The sequence below is a fragment of the Rattus rattus genome, chromosome 6 (assembly GCF_011064425.1).
Source record: "Rattus rattus isolate New Zealand chromosome 6, Rrattus_CSIRO_v1, whole genome shotgun sequence".
In the NCBI taxonomy this organism is placed as follows: domain Eukaryota; kingdom Metazoa; phylum Chordata; class Mammalia; order Rodentia; family Muridae; genus Rattus; species Rattus rattus.
Window position 1 is genome coordinate 76,835,642 of NC_046159.1, and position 27,961 is coordinate 76,863,602.

General features: G+C 40.6%; 1 protein-coding gene across 1 annotated transcript in view; it reads right to left on the bottom strand.

Moving 5' to 3' along the window:
- Positions 1–4,314: 4,314 nt before the first annotated feature.
- Positions 4,315–27,961, bottom strand: part of Il12rb2 (interleukin 12 receptor subunit beta 2) — a 66,282-nt gene continuing 42,635 nt past the window's right edge. Inside the window, exons 9-15 of the mRNA XM_032906387.1 lie at positions 23,526–23,726; positions 17,456–17,554; positions 17,216–17,374; positions 12,847–12,984; positions 12,346–12,436; positions 9,212–9,311; positions 4,315–5,502 (exon numbers count right to left, since the gene is read on the bottom strand). Coding sequence (XP_032762278.1) covers positions 4,984–5,502; positions 9,212–9,311; positions 12,346–12,436; positions 12,847–12,984; positions 17,216–17,374; positions 17,456–17,554; positions 23,526–23,726 — 1,307 coding nt within the window. The 3' untranslated portion in view covers positions 4,315–4,983. The remainder of the gene's footprint in view (positions 5,503–9,211; positions 9,312–12,345; positions 12,437–12,846; positions 12,985–17,215; positions 17,375–17,455; positions 17,555–23,525; positions 23,727–27,961) is intronic.

The following is a 27,961-nucleotide window of genomic DNA, read 5'->3' on the forward strand; positions in this document are numbered from 1 at the left end:
TTGCTGTATGGAAGACCTGGGTAATTTGTTCCTCTTTTGTCAGCCTGGGGATGGAATGGTGAGTCCATATTGTCAGCAGGTAGTATGTGCCTCACAGTGTACTATGCCTTCAAAAGAAAGTGACGCTTGGTCACTATATTAAAGAATCTATTAGTGATAAGCCTATAGCTTCCATGTATCTCACAAAGAATCTAGGTTTCTTTTTCTATCGTTTATTTTTACTTATGTACATTGGTGTTTTGACTGCATGTATCTCTGTGTGAGATCCCCTAGGAGTTACAGACAGTTGTGAGTTGCCATGTTGGTGTTGGGAATTGAATCTGGGTCCTCTAGGAAGAGCAGCCAGTCCTCTTAAGCACTGAGCCATCTATCTCTCCAGTTTCCAAAGATTTATTTATTTATTATATATAAATAGCTGTCTCCAGATAGACCAGAAGAGGGCATCAGATCTCATTACAGATGGTTGTGAGCCACTATGTAGTCCTGGGATCTGAACTCAGTACCTCTGGAAGACCACTCAGTTCTCTTAACCACTGAGCCATGGACTGGGAGAAATTTTTTTTTTTTAAATAGTGATAGGCCTAGCTTCCATGCATCTCCTTTGAAAAATCAAGATAATCAAGAGGTGGAGGTAGTTTTCACTGAAGTAGAGGAAATGGCCAGTAAACTTGACTTGAGCATCTTAACCAGCTCTTCCTAGAGGAAAGCACAGATCCTTTGTTTTAGCTTTATCGCTCTTTTTTACTTAGGGTTTATTGTGCTTTTAAAGTATTTCTCTAAGAATGGCCGGTGATGTAAACATGGCAGCTTTCCTCGTTTACAAAAATTGAAGAGAATATAATCATATTAAGTTGTGCAAGGTGAGGGAAACTAGTGTTTACAATTAGAGAATAAAAACAAGTAGTGGTCTTTCTTATGGAATAAAAGTTACAATTTGTGTTTCTAAATGAAATCTTAGTTCCACATCAGTGAAAGGGATGATTAAATCTGAGTTTCAAGTAGATAGTGGACAGGGGTTTTGGTCCTTACATTTATAGTTTTAAAAAATAAGAGTTGCAGAATGTTTCTTACTGGCTGAGAATTTGTCTTTTAGACCACATCTAGGCCAGCCTCTAGCTCATGAGTGCTGGGATTAAAAGTAGGAACCACTGCACTAAACTTTCTATAGTCTTTTTAAACTAGTGAAAATACTCTTGAGTTTCAGGGTTTTTGAGAAGTTAATGAGAATCACTTTGTACAGTGGTCCATATCCTTTTTTGGAAAACATACTCAATAAGTATATGTATAATGAAGAAAGAAAAAGACAGTTTTTTACTGACTTTCAGTAACTTATTCATGGCACAAAATTAAGATATCTCATTTTGGCTTAAATAGTTTATGCTACCCTTTAAAGTGTATTTGGGTAGAATTATGAGGTGAAAGTTATTCTCAAATAGTGTTTAAAGGGCACATGCTAAGCTTAGTGGTACTTGAGGCTGAATTTAAAGTTATGAACTGAAGTCTTGTTACATAGTAATGCTCTGTTTTAGAACCAGGTCTCCACACCTTACAAGATTTGTTTATCAGTATAATGGTTAGTTCTTTTGTGAACTTAGCACAGTTGTCTGGGAAGAGGGAACATGACTGAGGAATTGCTTATATTAGATTGGCTTGTAGTCTCATGATATTTCCTTGGTTAATGATTGATGCAAGAAGGCCCAACTTAAAGGGGAAGGTGTGCCACTCTTGTATTTCTGGGTCGAAAAAAAAAATCCCCCCTCACCCCCCAAAAAAAGCAAGGTGAACAAACCAAAGAACAGTGTTCATGGTCTTTGCTTCAGTTCCTGCCTCTCAAGGTTTTTCTGACTTTTTCAGTGACTGGAATGTATATTTTGCTCTCAGGTCTGCATTTGGTCAGGGTTTTATCACAGCCAGAGAAAGCAAACTGGAACACAAATTGGTACTAGTTGTGGAATATTTTTTTTTTTTTTCCTTTTTTCGGGGCCGGGGACCGAACCCAGGACCTTGCGCTTCCTAGGCAAGCGCTCTACCACTGAGCCAGTTGTTTTGGGGAAGATGGTGGAAGTTTTCAAAGCTTAATGGGTTTGTCCTTTTTTGGGTGGGAGATAAGAGAGCAGGCCAGTAAACAGTGTTGCTCTATGGTCTTTGTCAGTTCCTGCTCTGGCTTCATTTGGTGATGGTTTGTGATTAGGATATGTAAACAAACAAAAACCTCTTTGTGCCCCTCTTTGCTTTTGGTCATGATGTTTTATCATACCAATAAAAAGCAAACCTGCAGAGTTGGTATGAGGATTTATCTATCTTTAACCTGCTCAGACAGGTCCAGTGGATTTGTATGACTGTGTTTATGAGTGCAGAAACAGAGGCATTGGGTTGCAGAATTCAACTCCTAGATTTAACAGGAAGTCTTGAGCCAGTGTAAAACTTGTTTATATTTTATGTGTATGGATGTTTTGGATGTAAGTATGTGCACTGCATGGCATGACTATAGAGGTCAGAAGAGGGTTTCAGATGTGGAGCTGGAGTTAATCAAGATACCATGCAACATACCATGTTGTGTTGAGAGTAGAAAGTGTCTGTTACAAGAGCAAATTGCTCTAAACCACTCAACCATGCTCTATATTAAATTAGGTATATTAAAATGTGAAAGGCTAACTCTCTAGCATATACAAGGCCGTAGGTTTTATCTTTACCATCACTAAAGAAAATCCCAGAAACCAGTGGCACAGTCCAGTGTAGGTTTTTGCTTTAGAAGTCAGAATACAGTCAGGTTCCGTGAACTCTGTAGTAAAGAGTTCATTGTACAGATAGTATTGGTCTTCACAGGTCCATAATTCTGACTTTGGTTCTTAGGATATTAAGATGTTCTTATCTGCGTTGAGAATTGAATTTGTTAGGATTTTATTGAATATTGTCCAGCTGCCCTTCAGAATCCATCTCCTAATGCCAGTTTCTCTGATTAATACTGGCTATCGTGCTCTGTAATCTTTGCTAGCTGGTTAAAATATTTAAATAGTATTTGGTTTTCATCTAATTACAGTTGATCACACTTAATTGATATTACGAACTTTGTCATTGAAGTGCAGATTTGGTTTTCTGTATGAAAGCCTAATTAAGGAACCTATTGTGTTTTTTAGTTTATTTTGGTATAAGCTATATATTTCAACTTGATTCTTTCCATTACTCAAATTGGAAATGCCACTTTGTCCTCTGCTTCTGGGGAATCCAACCCATGTTCTTTTATGTGATAGGTTAGCGCTATACATTGTGTGCTCTTTTAGTCTGAATTGCTTTTCCATTGTAGGAATGAAGGAATGTCTTTTCTAAACTCTTAAATGAAGATGTTTTGTTGTAGAAGCTCAGCACATGAGTCCTGTAGGCTAGATGGAGAAATAAATCCATGGAGGGCTTCATTTTTGATACCAGAATATTAGATAACTTTCAGGTGACTCAGAAAAATATCCTAGTGAGAAAAAGAACGGAACACAGGCATTTATTTTCCTCCTGGCTCCAGGACAAAAAGTGGTGGATTTAAGACTAGGGAGAATGGGGGAGAGATGAAGTTTAGCTCTTCACTTGCCTCCAGATAGAAATAGAAGAGAAAAGAAAAGAACCTGGCTTCTGGAAAAGGAACGTTCTCAGGGCAGTGTGAATATTCACCTGAACTTGAAGTCTGAACAAAGGTCAGTGAAGTGTAAGGCTAACAGTACTGTGGGTTCTACCTTCATACAAATGAAAATCGGGGATTCCCATGAACTCTGGTAGTGGTATCCACTGATATTTAGGTTCCAGAGAATTGTGGAATTTTATTAATTAAAAAGTAGATATAAGTTGTTGGAATGTATTTTAGAATTGAAAAATACCAAGGAATGAAAGACTTAACTTTATTTGGACTTTCATCTGGATCAAGGGGAAGATGTAAGAAATCCAGAAATTGCTTGGAATGGTCAGGAAAAGTTTTCTGACATTCATTGAGAGGTCTGTTAGGTAAAGTGGTACAGTCTTAATATAGACACATCCTCTAAGTGTTAATGTTTCAGTCCTTAGAAAAGCTTGTGCTGGAATAGAGGGATACTAAGGGTTAAGAGAAGCCAATGAGGGAAAGTATGGAAAAGGCTTTTGGCCTCAAACAGGTCTTTTAATGAGAAAACTTGACAAGAGGAATTAAATATCACTTAGGGCTTTGGGGGAAGAGAAAGTTAAGAGCATAGCAGCAATTCACTACTTTGCTAGTAAATTGGCTTGAGAAAAGGTAACCTTGTCATGACAGTTGATCTAATAGCTTCAATTTCTAGAGGTTCATAGGAAGTTTGGTAAACAAAAGATAAAAAATTTATAGGACTGGGCTATATGGACACATTGCTAATTTGTTAGGTTAGAAAAGGAAGTACAAACTTGCGATAGATACTTTGTTAAATGAAAATACCAAACACAGAAAAATAGTGTTACTGGAGAGGATGTGGTGGAGATAGTCAGGCTTGATGTTTTAAGAAAAAACTGTCTTGAACCTTTCAAGTGGCACTGGACTTTGCCAGTGGTATGATAGAGGGTGCCGAGTCAGTCCATAGTTATGAAGAAACAGAACAGCAAAGTCTGGGTTCTTGTAGATTGAGGTTTTAGACCCAGAGATAACTGGCGTTGGGCCATAACAGAAAAGTTACATGGAATAAGAGTACAGAGGTAATTCTCCATCAAACTGACAGTGATTGACAGGTGTGTGTGCACGCTTACACACGTGTGTGCCACAGATGATGAGCATGACTATCTTGGGTGCCCTTTATTGATGTTTATCTGTGTTGGTGTCTTGTCTTTTTATGCATAAGACTGAAGTCTCTGGTGAAGCTAACTTAATCCAGAGACAACTGGCTTGTTTGCATTGTCCCAAAGCTATATACTACCAAAGATTGTGACCATGGGAGTAGGAACTGGGTAGATATACTGTGCTGCCCTAATGGGGTACATTGACTTTCTAGGTATCAAGCCTCATTTCTCATAGCCCATCTTTAACCGATCTAGAGTCAGTCTCTCACCACAGAAGGTGAGTGGGCGGAGAGAACTTGATGCAAAAATGGAAAGAGAAATATGTTGATGGTCCAGGTCTAAAGAATCACTTGGGTCAACTTCATGTGATGAGAGGTCTTCTATGTTGGAGGGTAAATAGCCTTCATGGGTAGGAAGGTAGTTCACTGGGGTGACTGTCAAGGGGCTGGTCAGGTTGCCCAGTTTTGAGTCAGGGTCCCTGCTTCCTAGCACCTTGTATAGATTCACTAGTTGTCTTGACTCAGCTGTGAGAGTTCCTGTAGTTTGTGGATTGGTGGCAAGGTATATTGTGTCTTCCTTGGAGGTAGAGTAACCTTGGAACCCTTGTCCTCTTTTGAAGCAATAGGGTTGTCTGCCTACTGGGATCATTTGGTAGAGGACTTCATTGATGATCAGGGGCTCAGGCTCTTCAGGAGCAGGCCAGGCCATCAGGAGATTGTCCACAGGCGGCTGGATCTTCTCCTGTGAGAAGAGTGGATGTGTAGGTTACTTTGACAGCTTATTCAGATTTCCAAAAACCCCATACCCTTCCCTGCTTCAGCCTCAGGTGAGAAACTGGGCCTTTAAATTTTAGGCCAGAGCCTGATTTCACCCACATCCCCGTCACTGCCATTCTCTAGCAAAGGACAAATTTACTGCTCAGCTTAATTGCCAGTCCAGTTGCTTTTTTTTTCTAGTAGCAAAGGTATGGAGGTGGGAAGAAAAAGCTTGGGCATATTTTCCAAATTGGAGGAGGCAGGGGTGAATTAGTGTATTCCTAAGCCTTTTGGTTTGTTGCCCGTTACCCTTTTTGAGAATCAAACTAGGATTTGTGCAGGGTAAGGCACTGTTGTTCGTACTAGAAAAGAAAAATAGGATTTAGAAATGGAAAAGACTACTCATGAAGTGCTTTTTATTAAAGGCAGCGCCATTGCTATGTAGCCCTGGCTAGCTTGGATCTCTGCCTCCTGAGTGCAAGGATTAAAAATGTGATTAAAGGCATCATCTTCATTTTACCATGAGGGCCCTTTGGGGGCACGATAAGGGGTTTGGGCTTTGATGGAATTACATGGTTTCAGGTAAGGTAATGTTCTTGTCAAATTTGGCATTTAAGAAAGACTTCTTGAATAGCTTTTCTGTAACAATTTCATCTTCTCCCTTGGCTAGTTTGGATAATTCATTACTTATTTTTTCTGATAACTTTATCAGGATCCCTTTGGTTACCCCCTCTATGATAGCCTTTCTTTTCTGTGTTTACTGCCAGTTGTAAAATTCAAGTCTTTGGCACTTGGAACATTTATCCTACTTGGCTTTAGTTGAATTCTTACCTCCTAACACTTCCTGTGCCTGGGATTCCTTCCCAAGGTAGAACTCCATGCCTTACATGCACTTACTTAAAGATTTCAACTCCTAGTCTACTCCTTTGTGTATCTGTCTACTGCTTTACTTCAGTATAGTTTCTTAGTGTCACCAACCCTTCATTGAGCTAAGTGGCCCCTATTATTGCACTCTAGAAACCACTGCTGAGGATCCGAAGACATAATGGCAAATTCTGAAGACAAGTCCCAGCTTTGATATTCTTTGATTGGGAAAGTTTGATCAACCTCTCTGCCTTTTTTTTTTTCCCCATTAAACGACAAGTTGTACAAGAGAGTCTTGGTATAATTAGCCTCCGATATGACCAGCTTTGTTTGCGGCATGCCGTCAAGAAATGAGTGATGGCACTGTCCACAAAAAGGGCTCCCAGCCTTGTTTTTTAAAAAAGAAATGTCAGCCCTCCTGTGATTATTCTCAAGCTGGTCCTGGCATGGAATTTGTCTTAGAATATGCATGGATGGCAACTGTGCCAAAGCAAGGCTACCAAGTGAGAAAGAACAGGATGATGGGAAAGGCTGTCTTAGGTGAGCTGTTCTGCCTCTGGGGCAGTACTGATAGGCTAGTCCCCAGCACAGTTTTGGGTATGGCTTTTGGAAAGCCCCAGAGAAAGTTCCTTTAACCCCAGGTCTCAGGAATATCATCTTCACTGATTGTAATTAGTAAAAGCTAGCTGGCATTCTAATGAACCTCTGTGTAGTGACCTGGGCTGCATCAAAGCCTTCCATTATTATTTGTTTTGCGTGTAGGAGTGTGTAACCTGCATGCATGTCTGTACTACATGTATGAAGTGCCTACAGAAGTCGAAAGTTCTCAGATTCTAGAGATCGTCAGGAGCTACATTTGGCTGCTGGCAACAGTCCACAGGAAGCACTCTTAACTAACCATTGTCTTCCAATCCATAAAAGAAACTGATTTAATTTTTTCATAATTCACTGATTATTTGTTCAAACGAATACAAATGCATAAGTTAAGAGGTCAAAAAGAATATGCAATAAAGAGGAAAGGCTTCCTATCCTCAACTTCTCTCCAGAGGCAGCCACCAGAATAATGGATGTTTGTATTTGGCTGGCTTCTGTAAAGACCATCTCACTCATACCCAAGAACAGTACATTAAGCAATTTGTTTTTTTGTGAGACAGGTTGTAATAATCCCCATTCCCTGCACAGGTGATATGTTTAAAAAAAAAAAACATTAAACACATATAGGTGTCTATACATGTTTTACTTGTACTTATATTGTGAACATAGTCCTGTTATGTGACTTTTGGCATGTGTTTATATGCCATTTTCTGATACTCTACTATCTCTAAACCCTTGGGCATCTTGACATCACATTAAGGTTCATAGCATCTCTGTGTTTCTGTTTCCCGTCAGAGTTCATTGTTACAGATGAAGGCAGTGCTTTCACCTAGGACAGAGCTGCTTCCCACTGCGCTTTAGGCTAAGAATGTCAAGCTCAGTTGGTTCAAATCCTGGTACTTGAATCCACACCAGCAAGGCATCTATTAAGGCTTTGTGACTTTATTGTGTATTTCCATAGACCATTGTGTCATCTCATGATGAGGCTAGTATACCTCCCTAGTGAGTCTGTTCAGCTCAGAGATATGTTCTAAGATAAAATGTCTCCATATCCTGCTTGGAAATGAATTTAGGATCCATCATTTATCACTGACTAGTATTGGGCAAGTTATTTTGTCCTTTGCCTTAGTTCCCTCATCTGAAAAATGATAATATATGACTTACAGTTGTCAATAAGTTGTCAATGCATGAAAGTAAAAGTGCCTGCTACATGGGAAGTATGTAGGTTATATATAAACAATATGTTAATGAACTATAATTATGTACTTTACAAGTACATAGTAGGTAGTATATTGTGAATGTACATCTATGTCATTGTCATTGTCACACTATTCTTGCTCTTGTTACTTAATGTAAACAAAAATCCCTTAATAGAAGTCTTCAAGTATGGTTGTTCTTGGGAAGAGAATGAAAACTGAAAAGAAATAGACATGATGGATAATGCCCATAATACAAGCCCTTGGGAGTCTAAGGCATTTGGGATCTCTGAGTTTGGAGCCAACCAGAGCTACAGGTAAAACCTATTCTAACAGCTCCCCCCACCCCTCAAAAAAGGCCTAAAAGCCCAACAAAAAAGTGAAAAACACTTGCTTTACATGGTATTATCTTATTTACTCTTCACTGTAGTATACAATATGATGGTACATGGTGTTCAGATACTTGGACAAGTTATCCAAAAACACTCATAGTAAGCAACAGGCAGGACCCTCCAGACTCGATTGCAAAAACACTGATTTAATTTCTAAAGCAGAGATGGCTAGGATCAGTTCCTCTAAGCAGAGGATAGGTCACTGGCTTCTGGCTTAAGGAAATAATTCAAGAGAAGAATCTTGAAGAAAATTCTCAGCCTATGCAACAGGAAAGATTCTCTTGTCTGCTGAGCCAGCTCTTCCATAAAGCCTTTACATAATGGCTTTCCATAAAACACAAAACTAATGGTTCTTTTTACTTCTCTGTTCTGTGCTTCAGCAGGATTGGGAAAGTTAACTTCAGTTACGTGAGTACTGGTCCACTTGGAAAAACCACTTGCTTTCTTTTTTAAATAAATTGAAGTGAGGAAGAGCATAAAAGCCCATAGGAGAATAAAGCTTGGTGGATTTTATGCTCATAAGGCTTGAAGTTCTCATGATGGCTCTTTACCAACTCATCTCACCCACAGAATCTCATCATTCCTGTGGGTCCCTTAGACATGTTCATCAGTAGCATTGTACTGGCTGTCAATGTGACTTGTACCTTACCTCCATAATGGGATACTTCTTTACCCAAGTGCTATTTGCTGGATCTGGAATAGTTCTGCAATACCATTGGGGTTTGAGAGTAGAAAGGAGAGTAAATGCCCTATAAATAAGAAAACAGGGACATTTGGTTAAATATGTATACAAAGGCCCAGGCTTTCAATGCAGCTATTTCTGGGGAATGGATTCTTTTGTATGGAAAGAGCAAAATACAATTCCTCAAAAGAAGCATTATTGAAGGCTAGACCTCCTTGGGTTGGTGACAGACTGTGGCCACTTAGAATTTGCTAAATAAACTAAAAAATTTTGGTTTCACTTAATTTTTGCAGTCTATCACTATCTAACCATGTATTAATTCAGCAAATAGCATTAAACTAAATATGTGAACAGTACAGCGGAACGTGCTGGAAATAGAGCCAAGCAGAAGACATTGTTCATATGCCTGGGGAATCTTACTAATGAGCTAATTAAAATATTTAGGGTTTGTAATAAGACTGATATAATGAAGGTTTGAAATAGGATATGTACTAGAGTAATAACTTGAATATAATCATGTTTAAAATGCCATGGAAAGGTATACAAGAGAAATTTAAGTTAATATGGTTATACTGTTAAAATAAAGATAGGACTTATAATTTGATGAGGAAAAATTAAAAAAGCTTATAAATGCACATTATTTAAACCAATATAAAGTATTGTTCAAAGAATGATAAACTTTGATGAGAAAAAGCCACATATAATTTAACTTAGATCAGGTTCTCAACCTTCCTAATGCTGCCACTCTTTAATACAGTTCTTTATGTTGTAGTGACCCCAATCCATGAAATTATCTTGTTGCTACTTCATAACTATAATTTTGTACTGCTATGAATCATGTAAATATCAGATATGCAGGATAACTAATATACAACCACTGTGAAATGGTCATTCAACATCTTCCCCTAGGGGGCTGCGACCCACAGGTTGAGGACCACTGTGTTAGATTTGCTATCTTGCAATGGTGGGTAGTGGTAGTTTGGATATGATTCTCTTTGATTCCTGGGATAAACTTTACCAAAGTCTTTTTTAAAAAAATCATTTATTTTTGTCTTCTTATGTATATGAGTGCTTTGCCTGGTGCCCTCAGAGGTCAGAAGAGGACATCGGATCCCCAGGCACTAATGGTTATGAGCTGCTTGCTATGTGGGTACTAGGAAATGGACCTGAGCCCCCTCGTGCTTTTAACTGCTGAGCCAATGTCTCCAGCCTCTTCCAAAGTCTTTAAAGACCTCTGCTTTGAGCCTCTTCTGGTAGCTGAGGCAGACAGAGTGTACTGGCTGTCAGAGTACTGAGCTAGTTGTATTTGGCACCTATTAGCCTCTGAAGACAGCTTTGTGTTGAAAAATGAACTGATTATTTTTCTTTTGCAAAATAGTACTTTTTAAAAACTAAATTTTTTTAAAAAGACTTAAATTATTTTGTACTGGTGTGGGTGCACATGTGCTATCGTGCATGTGAGGTCAAAGACCAACACGGTAGTGGGTTCTAGAAATCAATCTCAAGTCATCAGCCTTGGTAACAAGTGCCTTTACCTACTGAGACCTATCTTGTCAGCCTAATTTTTATAAAATAAATAGAATTAAAGTCAGTTATCATTTTGTTCCCAAATATAACCACTATTTAATACTGTGTAGTGAGTGTGTCTTTGGAGCAGAGTGTTCATTGCCATTGACTATTTCCTCCTTTTTCTTCAGTTCAGATCTTGCTTTATTGAAACAACAGTAAGTGCAGCTGAAAGATCACAGTGTTAGTCACTCCTGCCTCACCAGGTTCTTCTGTCTATTGAGATATAACAAAGTATCATAACTTCTTCAAGGCTCCTTAAAGGGGAAGTATTGACACCCTTTTCCAATTTTCCTCGATTGTAGAATATAATGGCTATAGTTCCACAGCTGTGAGCTCACAGAGTGAGAGGTCACACAGAAGCTGTAGGATGATATAGTGCAACATCTCCTCCAACAGGATAGTGCAATAGGAAAGTTGTTCGGGCCAACTGTGAAGCCACAAAAGCAGCCCTTTACCTAGGTTTCTTTATTCAGCTGAGACCCTGCTATAAGAGCTTATACTGATTCCGGCAGTCAGAGTATACACAGCAATTACATACTGAGAACTTGTTAGGAGGTTCTAACACAACTGCTCATGTACCCTTCATGGAAAGCCAGTCACTTTTCCCACTGGGGAAAGTGATTTTTGTGTTTGTGCCTTTGGGAAGGACTGAACAGTGATGAGGAAAGGAGAGGTAGTCAGATGAGCTGAGTCACCTTGATGATAGTGGGGGTGTCAGATGTTTCAGCCAGATTACCTGTTCTTCAGCTGTGTATGTGACATGGTTCTGTGTATGCATTTATTTCAAAATGTAAAAATATTGTCTGTCATACAAAATTTAAAAAATAATATTACACTAATTTCAATATTATAGATAAATAGTAAGCTATTTTCTTATGGTGTTTTGGTGAATCAAACTAGTCTCACTATAATATTTAGGTTCTTTGAAATATTTCCCTTCTGAAGCATATTTTCCTTCAACTATATCTAACTGTCTGTCTTTCTTTCTTTCTTTCTTTCTTTCTTTCTTTCTTTCTTTCTTTGGGATTTTAAAATTAAATGTAAATTTTTAAAAATTTGACATGCATTCAGCCAAAAAGGTTGAATAAATTTATTCTACTACCAGTGATGTATCCACCTGACTCTCAGCAGCCATGGTTTATATTTTTAAAATGCATTTATAGGGCTGAGGAGATGGCTTTTAGTGAGTACTAGTATTTGTTGGGCATGCATGAAAATCCGGTTCACTTCCTTGAGACACACATTAAAGCCAGGTGTGTATGCTTATAAACCCAGGATTGCAGGAAGGAGATAGCAGAATTCTGGGAGCTGGCTGGTCCATCAGCCTAGCTAAAATGTCAACTTTGGAGTCAATGAAAGAACCAATGAAAGAAAGTAAATAAGGCCGAAAGCATGTAGGAAGACACCCAACATCTTTTTCTGCCTTCTATGTACCTATGCATAGCTGTATGCTTCCCCTTATGTGTACATACACACATGACACATGCATGCACAGTTCATGTATTAAATTGGGGGGGGTGCAACCAACTCACTTTTGCCTGAAGTAACGAATTGAGAAAGTGCCCACCACGATGATAGCGATGCAAATGCTTGATATCACGAATGTTTTCCAGTTGGCTTTGCCTGGAAAGTTAGCAAATCTTGTTACTGAGTTATCAGTGAATTCTTCAAAAAGTTTGATCTTTTTGAGTCCTCTGGACCTTAGACATTTTTGACTATTCAATAGAGACCCTGTGGGGTTCTATTGTATATTCTCAGAGGCACTTCAGGCCTATAAAGGCTACCCCAAGTTCACAAGTGTGGAAGGGAGGTACAGCACTGGACATAAGCCTCACTGGGCTTCCTGCATGAGTGAAAGGATTTCTGCATTTTCAAAAGTGAGTCGACACTGTCTTCAGGAAGACAGTAGGGTGAGAGGGCAACTCAATGGTAGCAAGCATGAAAGGGCCTGTAGGAAAGTCACTAGTGAAGTAAGAAAAGTCCAGTGGGAATGTGTCTATGTCAGAACTCACTGGCTGTCTTTATTTTCTTACCCTGTGGACAAAATTCCCTTTCATTTCCTTGGGGACTTTCACCAGCAGCTGTCACAGCTGTCATCCATAGGACATATGTCACCTTGGGCTGTAGGCTGCTTATTGGATGTGAGTTTTGAGAGTGTCTGTACTGAATTTCTGAAAGATAAAGGAAAATGTGGTATAAAGAAAAATAATTGAGGCTACTCACCTATTTTTATCCTTAGTGTGTCATTTAATTTGAGAGAGAAGCACATTTCAGTCTTAAAAGCATCAAAATCCATAAGCACTTAATACTTGAAGAAGCATGGTCATTTATGAGGTCTTATTAGTGCAGTATGCAGTTTTTCCTGTGTTAGAAATGTTCTGAAAGAATTGTTATTCTTGCCCGTGAAACTATTTAGTTGGAACAGTTCTTTTGTTTCCCATGACTGCATTTCTCATATTTATCAAGTCATTTGATAATTACTGAGGGAACTAATATAAAATTATTTTCAAGATGATAGAATTTTTAAATATCTAAGTTTACAAATTAATGAAACATTTAAATTTTTATTTCATTTAATTTTATGTTTATGGATGTGCTGCCTTCATATATGTCTATGTACTAAGTGTATGCCTGGTGCCCTCAAGAGACAGAGGTGGGCACCAGATCTCCTGAAATTTGAGTACATATAGTTATGGCTGCTATGTGGATGCTGGGAATTGAACCTACATCATCTGAAAGAGCAACCTATGCTCTTAACTGCTGCGCCATCTCTCCAGCCCTTACTCAAAAGTTCTTAGATTGTGCTTTTGTTGTGCTGTTGCTGTTTTCTTTTTGTTAGGCTATGGTCTTGAACTTACAGTGCCTAGCTTCAGTTTGACATAAAATCATGAAAAACCATGATACAGAGATGAAGTTTCTTTGGCTTCCAGATTGCAGTTCCTTATGCTTTCAACACTCCTATAGATCCTCTGCAAGCTAGAGTGTGTGGAACAATGTACGGATGCTGCTTTTCTCTTTAGGATATGGGTGAGTCCTGGTAGCCTTTAGGAAACAATCTTCTGGAGTGTTCTGGGGTGGCTTTTAGGGTGACCTTCAACAGCTGGGGGGAAATGCTGAGTATGGTGGTACAAACCTGTAATCTTGGCCTGTGGAAGGCAAAGGGAAGAGGGCTGTAAGATCAAGGCATAGGGGGTATAGTCTGGCTGGGTTTAAAGTGCTTGCCTCCTACATACAGTCTCCTTGGTTTTATCCCACTATCAACAAGGCCAGAACTTGAACAGTAGTAGCTACTGGCTCATTCAGTCAGCCTGTGCCTATGCTGAGGACAATGGTGAAAACTGGAACTTAGCTCTGTATCTAACTTCAGAAACAGACTAATGAACAGTCCCAGATGCTTGTTGGCTGCATCAACTCAGAGAACCATGTAACATGAAGAGCAACCTTTGCCCACTCTGCTGTTCCTACTTAAAAAAACAGTAAGAAGGGGCCCTGGAATAGTCCTTGTGCTCCATTGAAAAGGATGAGGTCTGAGGAGATCATTTCACAGGGACTGTCAGAATAGCTCTATACTTTACCACCTGTTAAGAAAAACAACTTGTAGAAAATCCTAAGGTCTGGTATATCCTTAGGAAACTGCTTATACAGACTTAAGCAATATTTAGCAATATAACTAAGTGTAAGTGCACATGTGTGTGTGCTTGTGTGTTCACTATTTCTAAAGCAGGGAATTAAAATGAATTTTAGGAAGAGTTTCTGTTCACTTTGCAGGAACCAGGGTGTCGACTGTCCAACTGCCTGAGGTGTCCTGAGCTGGGGAAGAGAGATGAGACACTGGAACAGAAAGGGATTTCTTTGATTTGCTGGGCTGGTAATGTTCATTCGTGCGTGCATGTTTGAAGAACAAAAATAGCAGCTGTTGTGGGGAGCTGAGAATGGTAGAGTCAGCAGTTTTGTTAGCAAAATAGGCTGAGTTGTGTAATGAGAGAAGTCCAGCAGGAAAGACAGGTCCTGCTGCCTCTGGGCTGCGATCCCCAGAAGAGATAAAGGGGTTCCTTCAAGTCTCAGCAGATGAAATTTTAAACTTCAGTGGTTCAGTGATAAAACAATGAATTTAGAGGATGCGATCATTGTCATCTATCTGAAAGACAGTGGCTTTGAAGGTCAGGAAGACCAGGCCGAACAATTACACAGTTACTGGGAATGAATTCAACCATTCAATGAATACCATGCTTAGTACGTATACCTACCATCTCTCTGTTGGTGTTCTAGAGGAGAGGAGATCAAATTGCCTTAACTTGTGCCCTTGACTGCTTAGAATTTGTTGGCAAAAATAGCCAGGCAGTGTCATGTGTCCTGCAGAGGGGAGGTGTGCTTACTGTTGGAGCATTGTTGCATATAACCATGCCAGCAGACAACCAGACAACAGGCTGGCACTGAGATGCTGGGGCACTCTAATCTTCACCTCACCTCACCTCACCTCACCTCACCTCACCTGCCCAGGTAGAGCTAGTATCCAAGAACTGATACTTCCACATGCATTTGCACAGTTCCCTGGGACTGGGTACCTAAACCGAGCAGACAGGCTCCAGCCCCTTTCTTTTGGCACTGGCAACATTTCTCCTGCTATTGGGGCCCTTTTCTTTCCACACATCTTGTTTCTTCTTGACCCTTCCCACCTTCTAGAACAGGTATTAAATTTAGTGCTTTCTGGTTGCACTGTCCTACAGTAGTGTTTGTTTAGAATTTCCTAGTTCTCAGCACACTGAAGGACCTGAGGAGAGGGCATGGAGCTTACCAGTAAGTACTTACTGGAGTAAGTGGGAATTTAATCTAGTCTAGTATAAAATCAGACCGTGAATCTTGTCTTTTAGCTTATTTTAAAGTACTCTTGTGTAGGCTTTAGATGCATCAGTTCTGTGACAAAATATGGTAGGTTATTTTCAACATATACAGCAACAGCTATAGGACCAACTGACCACACTGATTTTTGTTTGTAAATAGACGTTGGTTTAAATTTTGCTTCATGGATATATTTCTGGGGCAAATATTATAGGAAGGTTCCCAAAGACCCATAGAAAGGCCAGATGATTTGCCAACCTTTAGGAGGCCTTTCAGAACTGACTTATCCTGACAGGCCTGGTGACAGATTAGCTAACAAATGACTAAGTCTACAGAGCTGTCAATTAAGAATGAGTCAACTCCACAGAGACGGATGTGGAAAGATCATCGAAAGTGCAGGTCCATACAGAAAAAGGTCCCAAGCATGTTTTTGTGTGTGCATTTTTTTTTCGGAGGAATATACACAGAATAGCCCAAGAACTTACTTTCTTTCCAGACGACTTAGAAGAGTTAACTGTGAAAGTCATGACTGAAAGAAATGTCAGGAGAGAAGACAAACGTTTTAAGGTCCTCAAGCTCTCCTGAAGCAAAGCTTTGGAGCTATCCCCGACGTGGCCTTCTTACAGCTTTGGGCCAGCAGCTCCAATGAGATGTCCCTTCTTCCTAACAAATCTCACTTGAAAGAAAGCCAACTGCTTATGAAGCAGAAGCGCAAGCCAAGAAGCGACAAATAAAAATAAAACAGCTTTGATTAGATCGAAGATTGGAAGAGCAGATCTCACAAGTGACTAGTTAGATGAATGAGTAGTTCATGAAAACATTTGAGATAATGCTCCGGCCAGAACTTACTGTAATTGTTTTGCTTCTTCAGATGTAGAACAATTATGTCATAAAGAGTTACTTAAACAGTACTGTATTATCCATTCCAAGAGGTAAATAATATGGTAATTGCGTATGTGAAGAGTTAAAAACTATCCAAGTGTGTTCCTGAACCTCGAGGATGTGTATAATTAGTACTGAGGTGCCTTTGCTCTATGTTTTAAGTCTCATGCTCTACCAGTAGAACTAATCTCACCAGTGTCATCCTAACTTTGAGCTTTCTTGAGTGTCATATTCCTCCCTATCTGTTTAAAAACTCATGCTGAACCATGAGTTTTGGTTGCAAAACTGGGTCGTGCTTGACTTTTACCTATCTTTCTATGTTTGTTCACCAGTTCAACAAAACCACAAGGGTTGCTATTTGTCACTTGGTTTGAGTCAGTAGCTCACTGTGCAATCGAGGCCTACCTCTTAGCCATCCTGGTTCTGTCTCTCCCTCTGAGCGGGTGCTTTGAGAGTCTAGTCCACTTGCTTCATTTCTCTGTCTTTAACAGTTTGCTTAGCATGTAATGTATATTCAATAACTTTGCACATGTGTATTTAGGTGTCTCATGTTTCTTCATTCAATTCACTTCACAAGTGCTGACTAAGTACTCTCCTTGGTGTGCAGTGAAGACATGCCCCATCTTGTGCTTTCCCAGCATGTAAGCTGGAGGCCCTACTGAACTAGTGTTTTACACATACCACAGAGCTCGGGTTTCGAGGTAGAGTGTCGCTCCTTCCAGTATATTCTGTAATGGAGGATGCAGCCCCTTTGCTCCAGGAAAGGGATGTGGGTCCAGGAAATAAAAAGGCTTTCCTTTTTCTCTGTGATAGCAGTGATATGAGGGCCACTCAGTGGCACTAGAGGAAAGGAGACAAGAGGTTTCCGTCACCCTCCGGATCTAAAACACTAACAGAAGCTTGAAAGATCCCGAGGCTCACCTTTGTGACTGGAGTCACCCCGGATGGAGCTGCACCCTCCTTTGTCCTCTGACAGTGCATGTACCCGGATTTCGTAACAGATATAGGGCTTTATCTTCTCTGCAAGGGAGAGGGAGTCATGTTAATACCTGTATCCATGTCATTTTTACCTTTTTTTAGTTTCAAGATAAAAGAGCAATGTGAGCTGAGGATAAAGCAATGGCCTAAGTTAGTTTCCCTGCATCTTATTTTCCATGGTGCCATCTTCTAAGTATCACTCCCAAGAAAACTGATGGATTTTATTCATATATCTATTTTTAAAAGATTTATCTATTATTTTATGTATATTAATATACTGTTGGGCTGGAGAGATGGCTCAGTGGTTAAGAGCACTGAATGTTCTTCTAGAGGTCCTGTGTTCAATTCCCAGCGGCCACATGGTGCCTCACAACCATCTGTAATGAGATCTGATGCCCTCTTCTGGTGTGTCTGAAGACAGCTACTCATATACATAAAATAAATCTTTAACAAAAATATATCATAGCTGTCTTCAGACACACCAGAAGAGGGCATCAGATCCCATTACAGATGGTTGTTAGCTACCGTGTAGTTACTGGGATTTGAACTTGGGAGCTCTGGAAGAGCAGTCAGTGCTCTTAACCACGGAGACATCTTTTCAGGTGGATTTTATTTATGTGATTCAATTCGTGGCCCAATCTGGCTTCAAATTCATAGTAGTCTCCCTGCCTTGGCCTCCTTAGGCTAAGGGTTCAGACAGACACGACCATGCCTCACTTCTTGATTTAAGAGAACAGAGTAATTGTTCTTAAAAAGGAGAAAAGACTGGGAAGCCCCATGAAGATTTACACAAATACAAGCACACAGAGTGTTGGATTTCTACAATTGAATCCTTTACTTCTTGTTTACATGGAGCAGCTGGACCTCTGCAGGCATAAGCGACCCAGAGCTTTCCGAGTTCCACAATGCTCATCGGGATCAGCAGCAGCCCAGTGGCACCATGGTATGTGATTCGGGTGCATTCAGAGGAGTTCAGCCCCTGGTGCCTGCCCTCAGCTCTCCAGGTCCCTCCTATTAGAACTCAGGCGCCTAGGAGCCTCAAAGACTTAAGTGATTTCCAGGAATTTTAGTGCTCCTTTCTAACAGTCTTGAAGAAATTAAATGCCTCTTCCCTGCCCACAGCCCCTGCTTTCCTGCCTGTGAAGGGTCCTTTTGTAACACTGCTAGTGAGGTACCTTTAAAATTCCAAATCTTGCCAGGCAGTGGTGGTGCACACCTTTAATCCCAGCACTTGGCAGAGGCAGAGGCCAGAGGGCAGAAGGGCAGAGAGGCAGAGACAGGCAGATCTTTTTGAGTTTAAGACCAGTGTAGTGCTCCAAGTGAGTTCCATGATAGACAGGGCTGTTGCACAGAGAAACCCTGCTTATAAATAAATAAATAAATAAATAATAAATAAATACCCACATCTTTTTTTCCCCCACAGTTTATTTATTTTCAGTTGTGTGTGTGTGTGTGTGTGTGTGTGTGTGTGTGTGTGTGTAGGGTGGGGTGTGGGTGTGGGTGTGGGTGTGGGTGGGTTGGTGTGTCTATAGAAGTTATAATAAGGCCTCAGATCACCTGGAACAGGCAATTGTGAGCTGTCTGACATGGGTTCTCTGGGAAAGCAGGAATTATTCTTCACTTCTGAGCCAACTCTCTAGCCCCTAAATTCCAGATTACCTAGTGAGAAAACTCCTACCATGAAACTATAGTATCAGGTACTTAGAAGCAGGCTAATAGCGTAATTGAGTCCCTTACGTTAATAATTGACTAGGTTTAATGTCTTTTGGGGGTGCAGAGGAATTTCACCTCACAATTACTGACTAAATTGTGTATTTTTTTTTTTTTTAACGTTAAAGCCTATTAAATCATCGATCAATTGTGGGAGAGAGCCTGACGAGAGCAGATGCTCACAAGAATGGGCTTCCACTTGAGTTCACAAACCAGAGAACGTGCAGAGAACACTTGTTATCTTGGTCTGTAAAATGCCCTGAGATCCAGGCTGAGGCACAACAAAAGACACGGCATCATACTTTCTTTGGAAGGCTCTGGCAAGTGGCTCTCTGTTCCCAGTGTTTGCTCTTTGTTGGTTTGCTCTTCTGCCTCATGTCTTGGGAGGAGCTAACCAACCACTGTGCCCTATGAAGATCTGGGAGTTCCTGGCGAGTCTTACAAAGCAAAATGTGAGCAAGAACATTACTATATCAATCATAAGCTGAGGTTTTCTTTTCTTTTTTTGGATGATTCTGTATGCACATCCCACAGTGGTGTGTACTCCCTACCTTAAGAATCTTTAGTGGAGGAAGTCCATGTGTCGAAGACTCTCATTTCCTTTGCACTATGGCGGGTTTCCAAGCTCCTTTCGTGCCACTATGCTGACCTATATAGATCGCACCCTTGGGCAAAGGCCTGTCTCTTTGTAAGCTATTTTACAGTTTCCCGGCAGAGATTTAGTTTCCCTTCAGGTGTGGGACAAAGCAGGCAACCTTTCCATGAATAACGTAATGGAGAGTCATTATGCAGGCACCGAGACTAGCATTTGGCAGAAACTTCACGGTGCTGAGATACAGTGGATAGACAGGATGGTAATGATACTCTCTGTAGGTCTACAAGCCCACAACTCAGGAATCAGGTTTACTCTGGTTCAGGTTAGAACAACTGACACTGTCCATACAGCCAGAGTCAGAAACAGCATATAAGGACCTCGTGGCACTGGGAATAACACTTAAATTCGTACTAAGTAACAATTAGTGACATTTTCAGTTTAACAGGAAGTGATCGCAAACCAAGTATTGCCAAGTGGCAAAACAATATTAATATGCTATTTTACAGTTTTATTACGTTGGTTTTATTCAAAGGCATAACTCGAAAGTGATTCAGAATATTTAACTTTACTAAGTGCGAAGAACATCTTCTTCAATTACTTTATGGTATTTGTATAGAATTATCTGATTTCCAAAAGAGAGGCGGAGTTCAGATGGTCCATGAAGGACGGGTCTTGATTTTGCCTCCCAGTTTAGTCAGTGCTCTTCCTACCCGTGTTCCGTTTAATTTGATGAGTGGCATAGCTCTGAGGGAAACAGCTATTACTGTAAAGCCTGCAGCCATCCCAGAAGGAAGTCACAAAGCTGCTCTCAGAATTGATGCCTCCTGGGGTGTTGCAATGCATGCTTTTAATTCTACTACTCAGAAGGCAGAGGTAGGAGGGTCTCTGTGTCTTAAACAACAACAAAATTGTTGTTGGCCTTCTGTTCTTATCATTTCCTTACAGGGTTGCAGTCTTCTTGCGCTCTAGAATAACCAGGGAAACACACACACTTTTGCACGGATACATGCTGAAACCAGCAACCATAATCAAACTGCCCACCACACGCCTTCTAAATTTCTCTTCTACAGGCTAAATGGTTTCCAAATGACAACTTCTAGATGCTCAGTGGCCTGCTCTTCTTTCTCTGGACGCTCACTGCATGCAGCCTCCTCTGTAAAGGTTTTTAAGGAGATCTTAATCTGTGAGAAGTCTGGGCAAGCAGGCCAAACAAAGAGGCACACAGTCAAGGACCAGCTCGTATATTATTGTTTAATACGGTGTCTTTCTCCAAGTATACCTTATCTAAAGTAGATTGTATACATCCCCCTAGAGAGGTAGTGATTTTCATAGTATAACAACAATATAGAGTTTAGCTGGCAAACCCGAACCTATTCAATTCTCCCCCCGCCCGCCCCCCCGCCTTTTTTTGAGAATGTCTCCCTGTGTAGCCATGGCTGTTTGGGAACTCAATATATAGAACTCAAACATCCTCCTGTCTCTGCCTCCTGGGTGCTGTGATGTACCAGCATGCCTCCTCAATTCTTATTTCTGACAGACTTAATAATAATCACTTGTTAGACAAAGAAAATTCAGCACTAGAAATATGCTGGGTACTGTTCAGAACCTTTCCCATATATTAATACAGTCAGTCCTCGTAATCCCTCGGATGAAGAAAGAGGAGCACAGCTGTAATCAGTCTAAGATCTCACTTCCTTCTTAGTGAAGGAACCTGAACTCAGACCTGGGTAGGCTGTCTGTGTAGCCAGATCATGAACCATGATACTGAACTTACACTTAAACTGACACTAAGTTCTTTCTAGTCATTGTACTATGTCTTCAGAGACTTTCACTTGATTGTAACCCTTGATGGAAACCTTACTTAGCAATAGAGATCCCAATTATCATATACTCGTTCTAGATTTATTATGGTACAAATGACAAAGAGCAGGTTTGGGAATGAGCATTTCCTGGTTTTGTCATCTATAGGATGGGTTTAAAATGCACAAAAATTATTTTGAGTTAAATATCTTTTTATCTTTATCTTTATCTTTACAAAGATAAAGGAATCTCTTATATTGACAAGTTAATTTAGGTCCCTGCTGTATTTATTTGGTTCAAGTATTGGGCATGGTGCTAGGGGACATAATTCTTCCCAAACCATGAGACTATTAAAGCAGTTGTTCCTCAAGTTAGTCCCGAGGGCAGTCTTTTTGTTTTTGTTTTTGTTTTTGTTTTATTCAAGACAAAGTTTCACGATAACTCTGTCTCTCCTGGAACTCACTTTGTAGACCAGTCTGGCCACGAATTCACAGAGATTTACCTGCTTTTCAAGGGCTGGGATTAAAGATGTGCAGCACCACACCACACCTGACTCACAGGAAAGTCTTGATGGACTCTTAAGTTCCCATTGTTTAGGACCTTAGTATACCATGTAGCCCTCTGTAACTGAAGGCAAAACTCTGCTTGAAGTCTCCCTAGATGTCTTAGGGTTTCTTTCTATTGCTATGATAAAACACCATGGGCAAAACATGGAAAGGATAAGGCTTATTCCATTTTATAGCTTATAGTCTGTCATCCAAGGAAGTCAGGGTAGAACTCACAGTAGGATCCTGGAAGCAGTAACTGATGTAGAGGTCATGGAGAAATGCTGTGTTCTATAGCTTGCTTAGCCTGTTTTCTTTCTTTTTTTTAAATTGCATTTTAAAATTTACATTTTAAATGTCATTCCATTTCCTGGTTTTCCCCTCCAGAGACCTGCTATCCTACCCACCTCCCCACCCCCCTGCTTCTATGAGATACTCCCTCCCCACCTTTCCTCCCTGACATTCCCCTACACTGGGGCATTGAACCTTGACAGGACCAAGGGCCTCTCCTCCCATTGGTGCTCTACAAGGCCATCCTCTGCTACATATGCGGATGGAGCCATAGGTCCATCCCTGTGTTCTCTTGGGATGGTGGTTTAGTCCCTGGGAGCTCTGGGGGGTCTGGTTGGTTGATATTGTGTTCTTCTTATGGGGGTTGCAAACCCCTTCAGCTCCTTCAGTCCTTTCTCTAACTCCTCCATTGGGGACTCTGTTCTCAGTCCAATGGTTGGCTGTGAGTATCTGCCACTGTATTTGTCAGATTCTGTCAGAGGCTCTCAGCAGATAGCTATATCAGGCTCCTGTCAGCATCCACTTCTTGGCATCCGCAATATTGTCTAGGTTTGGTGGCTGTATATGGGATGCATCCCTATGTGGGGCAGTCTCTGGGTTTAGCCTGCTTTCTTTCTTTCTCTCTTTCTTTCTTTCTTTCTTTTTTTTTTTTTTTAAATCTTTATTAACTTGAGTATTTCTTATTTACATTTCGTTTGTTATTCCCCTTCCTTTTTTCCATGTCTACATTCCCCTAACTCCTCCCCCCCCTTCTATATGGGTGTTCCCTCCCCATCCTCCCCCATTACCGCCTCCCCCAACAATCACGTTCACTGGGGTCCAGTCTTTTAGCCTGCTTTCTTACAGTACCCAGAACTACTTGCCCATGGATGGCACCACCCACTGTGGGATGGGCCATCCCACATCAATCATTAAGACAATACCAAAAGACTTGCCTACTACCAAACTTATGGAAGCATCTTCTCAATTGTGAGTCCCTCTTCTCAGATTACTGTAACTTACCAAGTGGACATAAAATTAGAATAAATGGTACCTTAGTGGCCCTCTAGAAGGAATGCGAGGAGTGAGGTACCTGAAATCAGAGCAGACATGTTGTAGGGGGGAATCCGCAGCCAGTGTGGGGTAAGGTTCATGACGCTCCCTAGTTGGAGAGCCCTCCATTCCACTATGTACTCCCGAATCACAGAGTCAGCTTTCCCAGGAGGCTGCCAGGTCACCATGATGTTGTCCATGTTCCCTGACTTTGCAGAGACCTGGTGAGGAGCCAGGAACCCTTTGGGGGTGAGGCAGAAGAAGGACAAAACAAGAGTAGATAAAGTTAGAAACAGGAATGGGAGAGACATCTTGTGTTTGAGGACCTGAGTTCAATCCCCATAACCCACTGGGGGAAGCCAGGTATGGCTGGCATGGTGGTGCACACTTGTAATCCCAGTGCTGGGGAGGGGGAGACAGGAAGATTCCTGGGGGTATTTGGTGAGCCAGCCTAGCCTACTAAATCCTACTAAATGAGCTCTAGGCCAGTGAGCAATCTTACTTTTCTTTTTTTAAAAAAAGAAACCAGCAACAAAACTTAAAAAGCAAGGTAGATAGTGGCTAAGTAATGAGATCCAGCCAAGGTTACCCTGTGGCTACAGGTGCACACATGCATCTGCTCATATGTGAACACACATAAAATAAAAATACATGACAGCTTATTCCCAACTAAGTTTTGGAATGCGTCAATCTCTCTTTAGGGACTTCTGTCAAGGTCTATGCTTTCAGTTCACAGAGGATTAGCTTCAGCAGTCTCTAGTATATTCCTGTGGATTTATTTCCTCTTTGAATTCACCTACTGCATTCCCTCAAATGGCTACCTGTGTTAAATGTAATAGATATATCCTTTTAATACACTCCCATGTGTCTTCTTAGCATAAAAATGTACCACTGAAGAGCAGTGTAACCCCTTGCGTGTGTGTTATGTTTTCTCAAACATTTCATTCAGCCTTATGCTTCTGGGATGAATCCGTCCCCCTTCTTCATGCAGACTTAACTTACTCCTTCACACTTCTGCCTAAGCCCTTTCCCATCTGCTCTCCATGGACCACCAGCAGCATCGATTTTATTTAATAATAATGATAATAACATTTATTAAAAAGTACCTCCCCAAAACAACAAAAAAATGGAATAAAAAATAGAATAAAATAACTCTCTTTAGCTTATGTTTGAACTGAAAACTGAAGCCTAAAAGGCAGAACTAAAGGCCAACAGGAGAATATGTAGTTGAGTGAGCTCAGAGGACTGACTCAAGGACACAGTGACCATTCTCTGCAGCTCCTCTGGTGCATGTATGTTCAAGGCCATTCTGGGCCATACATAAAACTGCCAGGTGAGAGTATCCTCTGATTGATCTAAAACAGACGGATGGGAGAGGGATGCAGCCTTTGCCTAGCATTCTGGAGCCACTGTACACATGCAGGGAAGATAGTAAAATCCAACGGCATGTTGACACTCCACCAAGAGTGGCTAGCATGAGGAGTCTCACCTCGTCCACCTTTTATTACCCTACTTTGTACTGTTTTATCAATCTGAGATATATATATGTATATATATATATACATTTATACATGTGTGTGTGTGTGTGTGTGTAGTATATGTGTCAGTGTATGTGAATGGTGTCTGTCCCTCACAAAGAGCTTCACTCTATTTATTCAACAGCACAGAATGAATGCATCACATGGGAAGGAGGGGGACCCTTTATAGAAGTCTTTAACAGAGTTGTACGAGGAACCAAATGTCTGGCTCCTACTTATCCCAACTGACTCAGATCACAAACATTATTACTTATCAACCAATAGCCAGACACAGTTGCTTTCACCCTTTATAGCAGATTTTACAAAATGACTTTCAACTTCATTATTTCCTGCTTTCAGCAAATGATACAGATGCATTCTGGGTCGGGGCATTTAAGAGTACATAATTTAAGATCATATCTATGCATTAGCTTAGGTGGCAAAAGCTTATTACATAGAAATCCAGGGCAAGTAAGGTTGGTTGTGACATTGTTCTTGTAAGAGGCAGGTTAAACAGTCTGAGTACTTAGTAGGCTACATGACTTCAAGGTGTATCATTAACTCTGGTTGTGAGGTCCAGAAAAAGTGCCAGTCTCATACTATATAAGAGATATTTTCAGACTACTGCATTACCACACTGGATGCCATTTAACCTTCCTGAACCACAGTCTCTGACATCTGTGTGGGTAACCATGCTGGCCAGGTTTTTATGTCAGCTTGACCCAAGGTAGTGTCATCTGGGAAGAAGGCATCTTAATTGAGAAAATGTCTCCATAAGATTGACCTGTGGGCGAGGCTTTAGGTCATTTCATTGATAGACATGGGAGGGCCCAGCCCATTGTAGGTTGTGTCACCGTGGGGCAGGGATTTGGGGTGTATAAGAATGCAGGATGAACATTATATGAGGAGCGAGTTGATTAGACCATGGTCTCAGCACTACTTCATGGCCTCTGCTTCTGTTCCTGCCTGTTGAACTCCTTCCCTCAGTAATGGTCTGGTACCTGGATCTAGACCCTTGTTAAGAAAATGCTCTACCATTGAGATACATCCCAAGTCACTGGATGCTATATATATGTGCATACATTGTTTGCATGTTCATATATGTTCTCGTGTGTGTGTGTGTGTGTGTGTGTGTGTGTGTGTGTGTGTTCAGGTGTATATGTATGCCTGAGAAGAGCCTTAGATGGTGTTTCTGAGGTCACATTCACCTTTTGTTTTGAGACAGGGCCACTTCTTGGACAGGGGATGGGACTCCATAGGCACCAACCACAGTTGTGGGATACACAGACAAACCACACTACAAATAAAATAAAATAAAGCCTTAAAAAGTCTATGTACAATTCCTATCCACAGAGGAGAAATATTACATATAAAAGTCAAAAGGAGGCTGTAGTATGTATGTATGTATGTATGTATGTATGTATGTATGTATGGCACAGCAGGGAAGATGCTTGCAGCTAAGCCTGAGTTTGATCCCCACGTTGCACTTGGTAGAAGGAGAGAACCAACTCTCAAAAGTTGTGACATGTACACTGTGACATGCATGCAGATATACACTAAATAAATGTAAAAATTAAAATATGTATGCATGCATGCATGTATGTATGTATGTATGTATGTATGTATGTATGTATGTATGTATGTATTTATTTTGGTTTCTCTGTGGAGCCTTGGATGTCCTGGAACTCCCTCTATAGATCAGGTTAGCTCAGAGATCTGCCTGCCTCTGCTTCCCAACTGCTGGGATTAAAGACATGTGCCACTATGCTCAGCTTAAAAATTTTTTTAAAGGAACAAACAAACCACTAAAAGGGAAGAAAGTCACCTATAATCCACACATGCAAAGACGACCTCTGTTAATATGCTCATGGTTTCTACTTGACTTTTTATTTTTAACTATAGGAAAAAAACCTTGCTCATATAAAATGTAGATTGAAAATAAAATTATTAAATATATCTTTTTGGTTTCTTTGGTGTGTGTGTGTGTGTGGGTGTCTCCCTATGCATCTCTGAATGGTGGGCGTTTCCTATGGAGGCTAGGCTGCCTTCAGCTCCCAAGGCTCTACTTGCCTCTGCCTTCCAAGTGCCGAGACCATATGCACTTTAAAAAGACTACTTCTTTGCTTGCAATGTACATCTTCCCATGGAACAGTTAGTGACTTGCTGGTGTGTGATTAAGACAGTCAAAGGTCTTTAATAGTCTGTTCTCTACTGTACATTTAGTTCAGCTGTAGTATTATACTGCATCAAAATTTTTTCTTTTTAAAAAATAGAATATTAATCAATTAACTCATTAATTAATTAATGTTGTACATGTGCATGTCCCAAGATCAGGTTTGAAGGTTAAAGGACACTCTCTGGGAGTCAGTTCTCTCCTTCCCCTCCCTTGTGGGTCATCAGGTCATCGGGCTTGGGGCAAGCACCTTTACCTGCTGAGCTATCTCACCAGCCCTCAAGCAGGTATTCAACAAACATCTGCATTTACATTTCTAACATTCATTGCATTTACATTTCTAACATTCATTCTATTACTCTTCCTTTCATTTCTATTATTTCCTGAGGGCACACTTCTCTTCCTTCCTTTCTTCCTTCCCTCTTTCCTTTCTATTTATTTTTGAGACAGAGTCTCATTCTGTAACCTAAGCTAGTCTAGAATTTACTGTGTAGCCCAGACTGGCCTTGAATTCACAGAAGTCCTTCTGCCTCATTCTTCAAGTGCTTGGATACAGGTAGAGACCACCACACCTAGCTTGACAATACATTTTAAATAGTGAAGTTCTCTGGTCAAACAATATGTTCATATTTAGCATTTTTAGTGTATTACCAAATTGCTTTTGAGAAAGTTGTACCAATGTACATACCCATGAAGAGAACATAAAAATAGTTTTTAAAGGAAATGGATATACACATAGGTATATGGTATATAGATATACATGAATATATCATGGATATACCATAG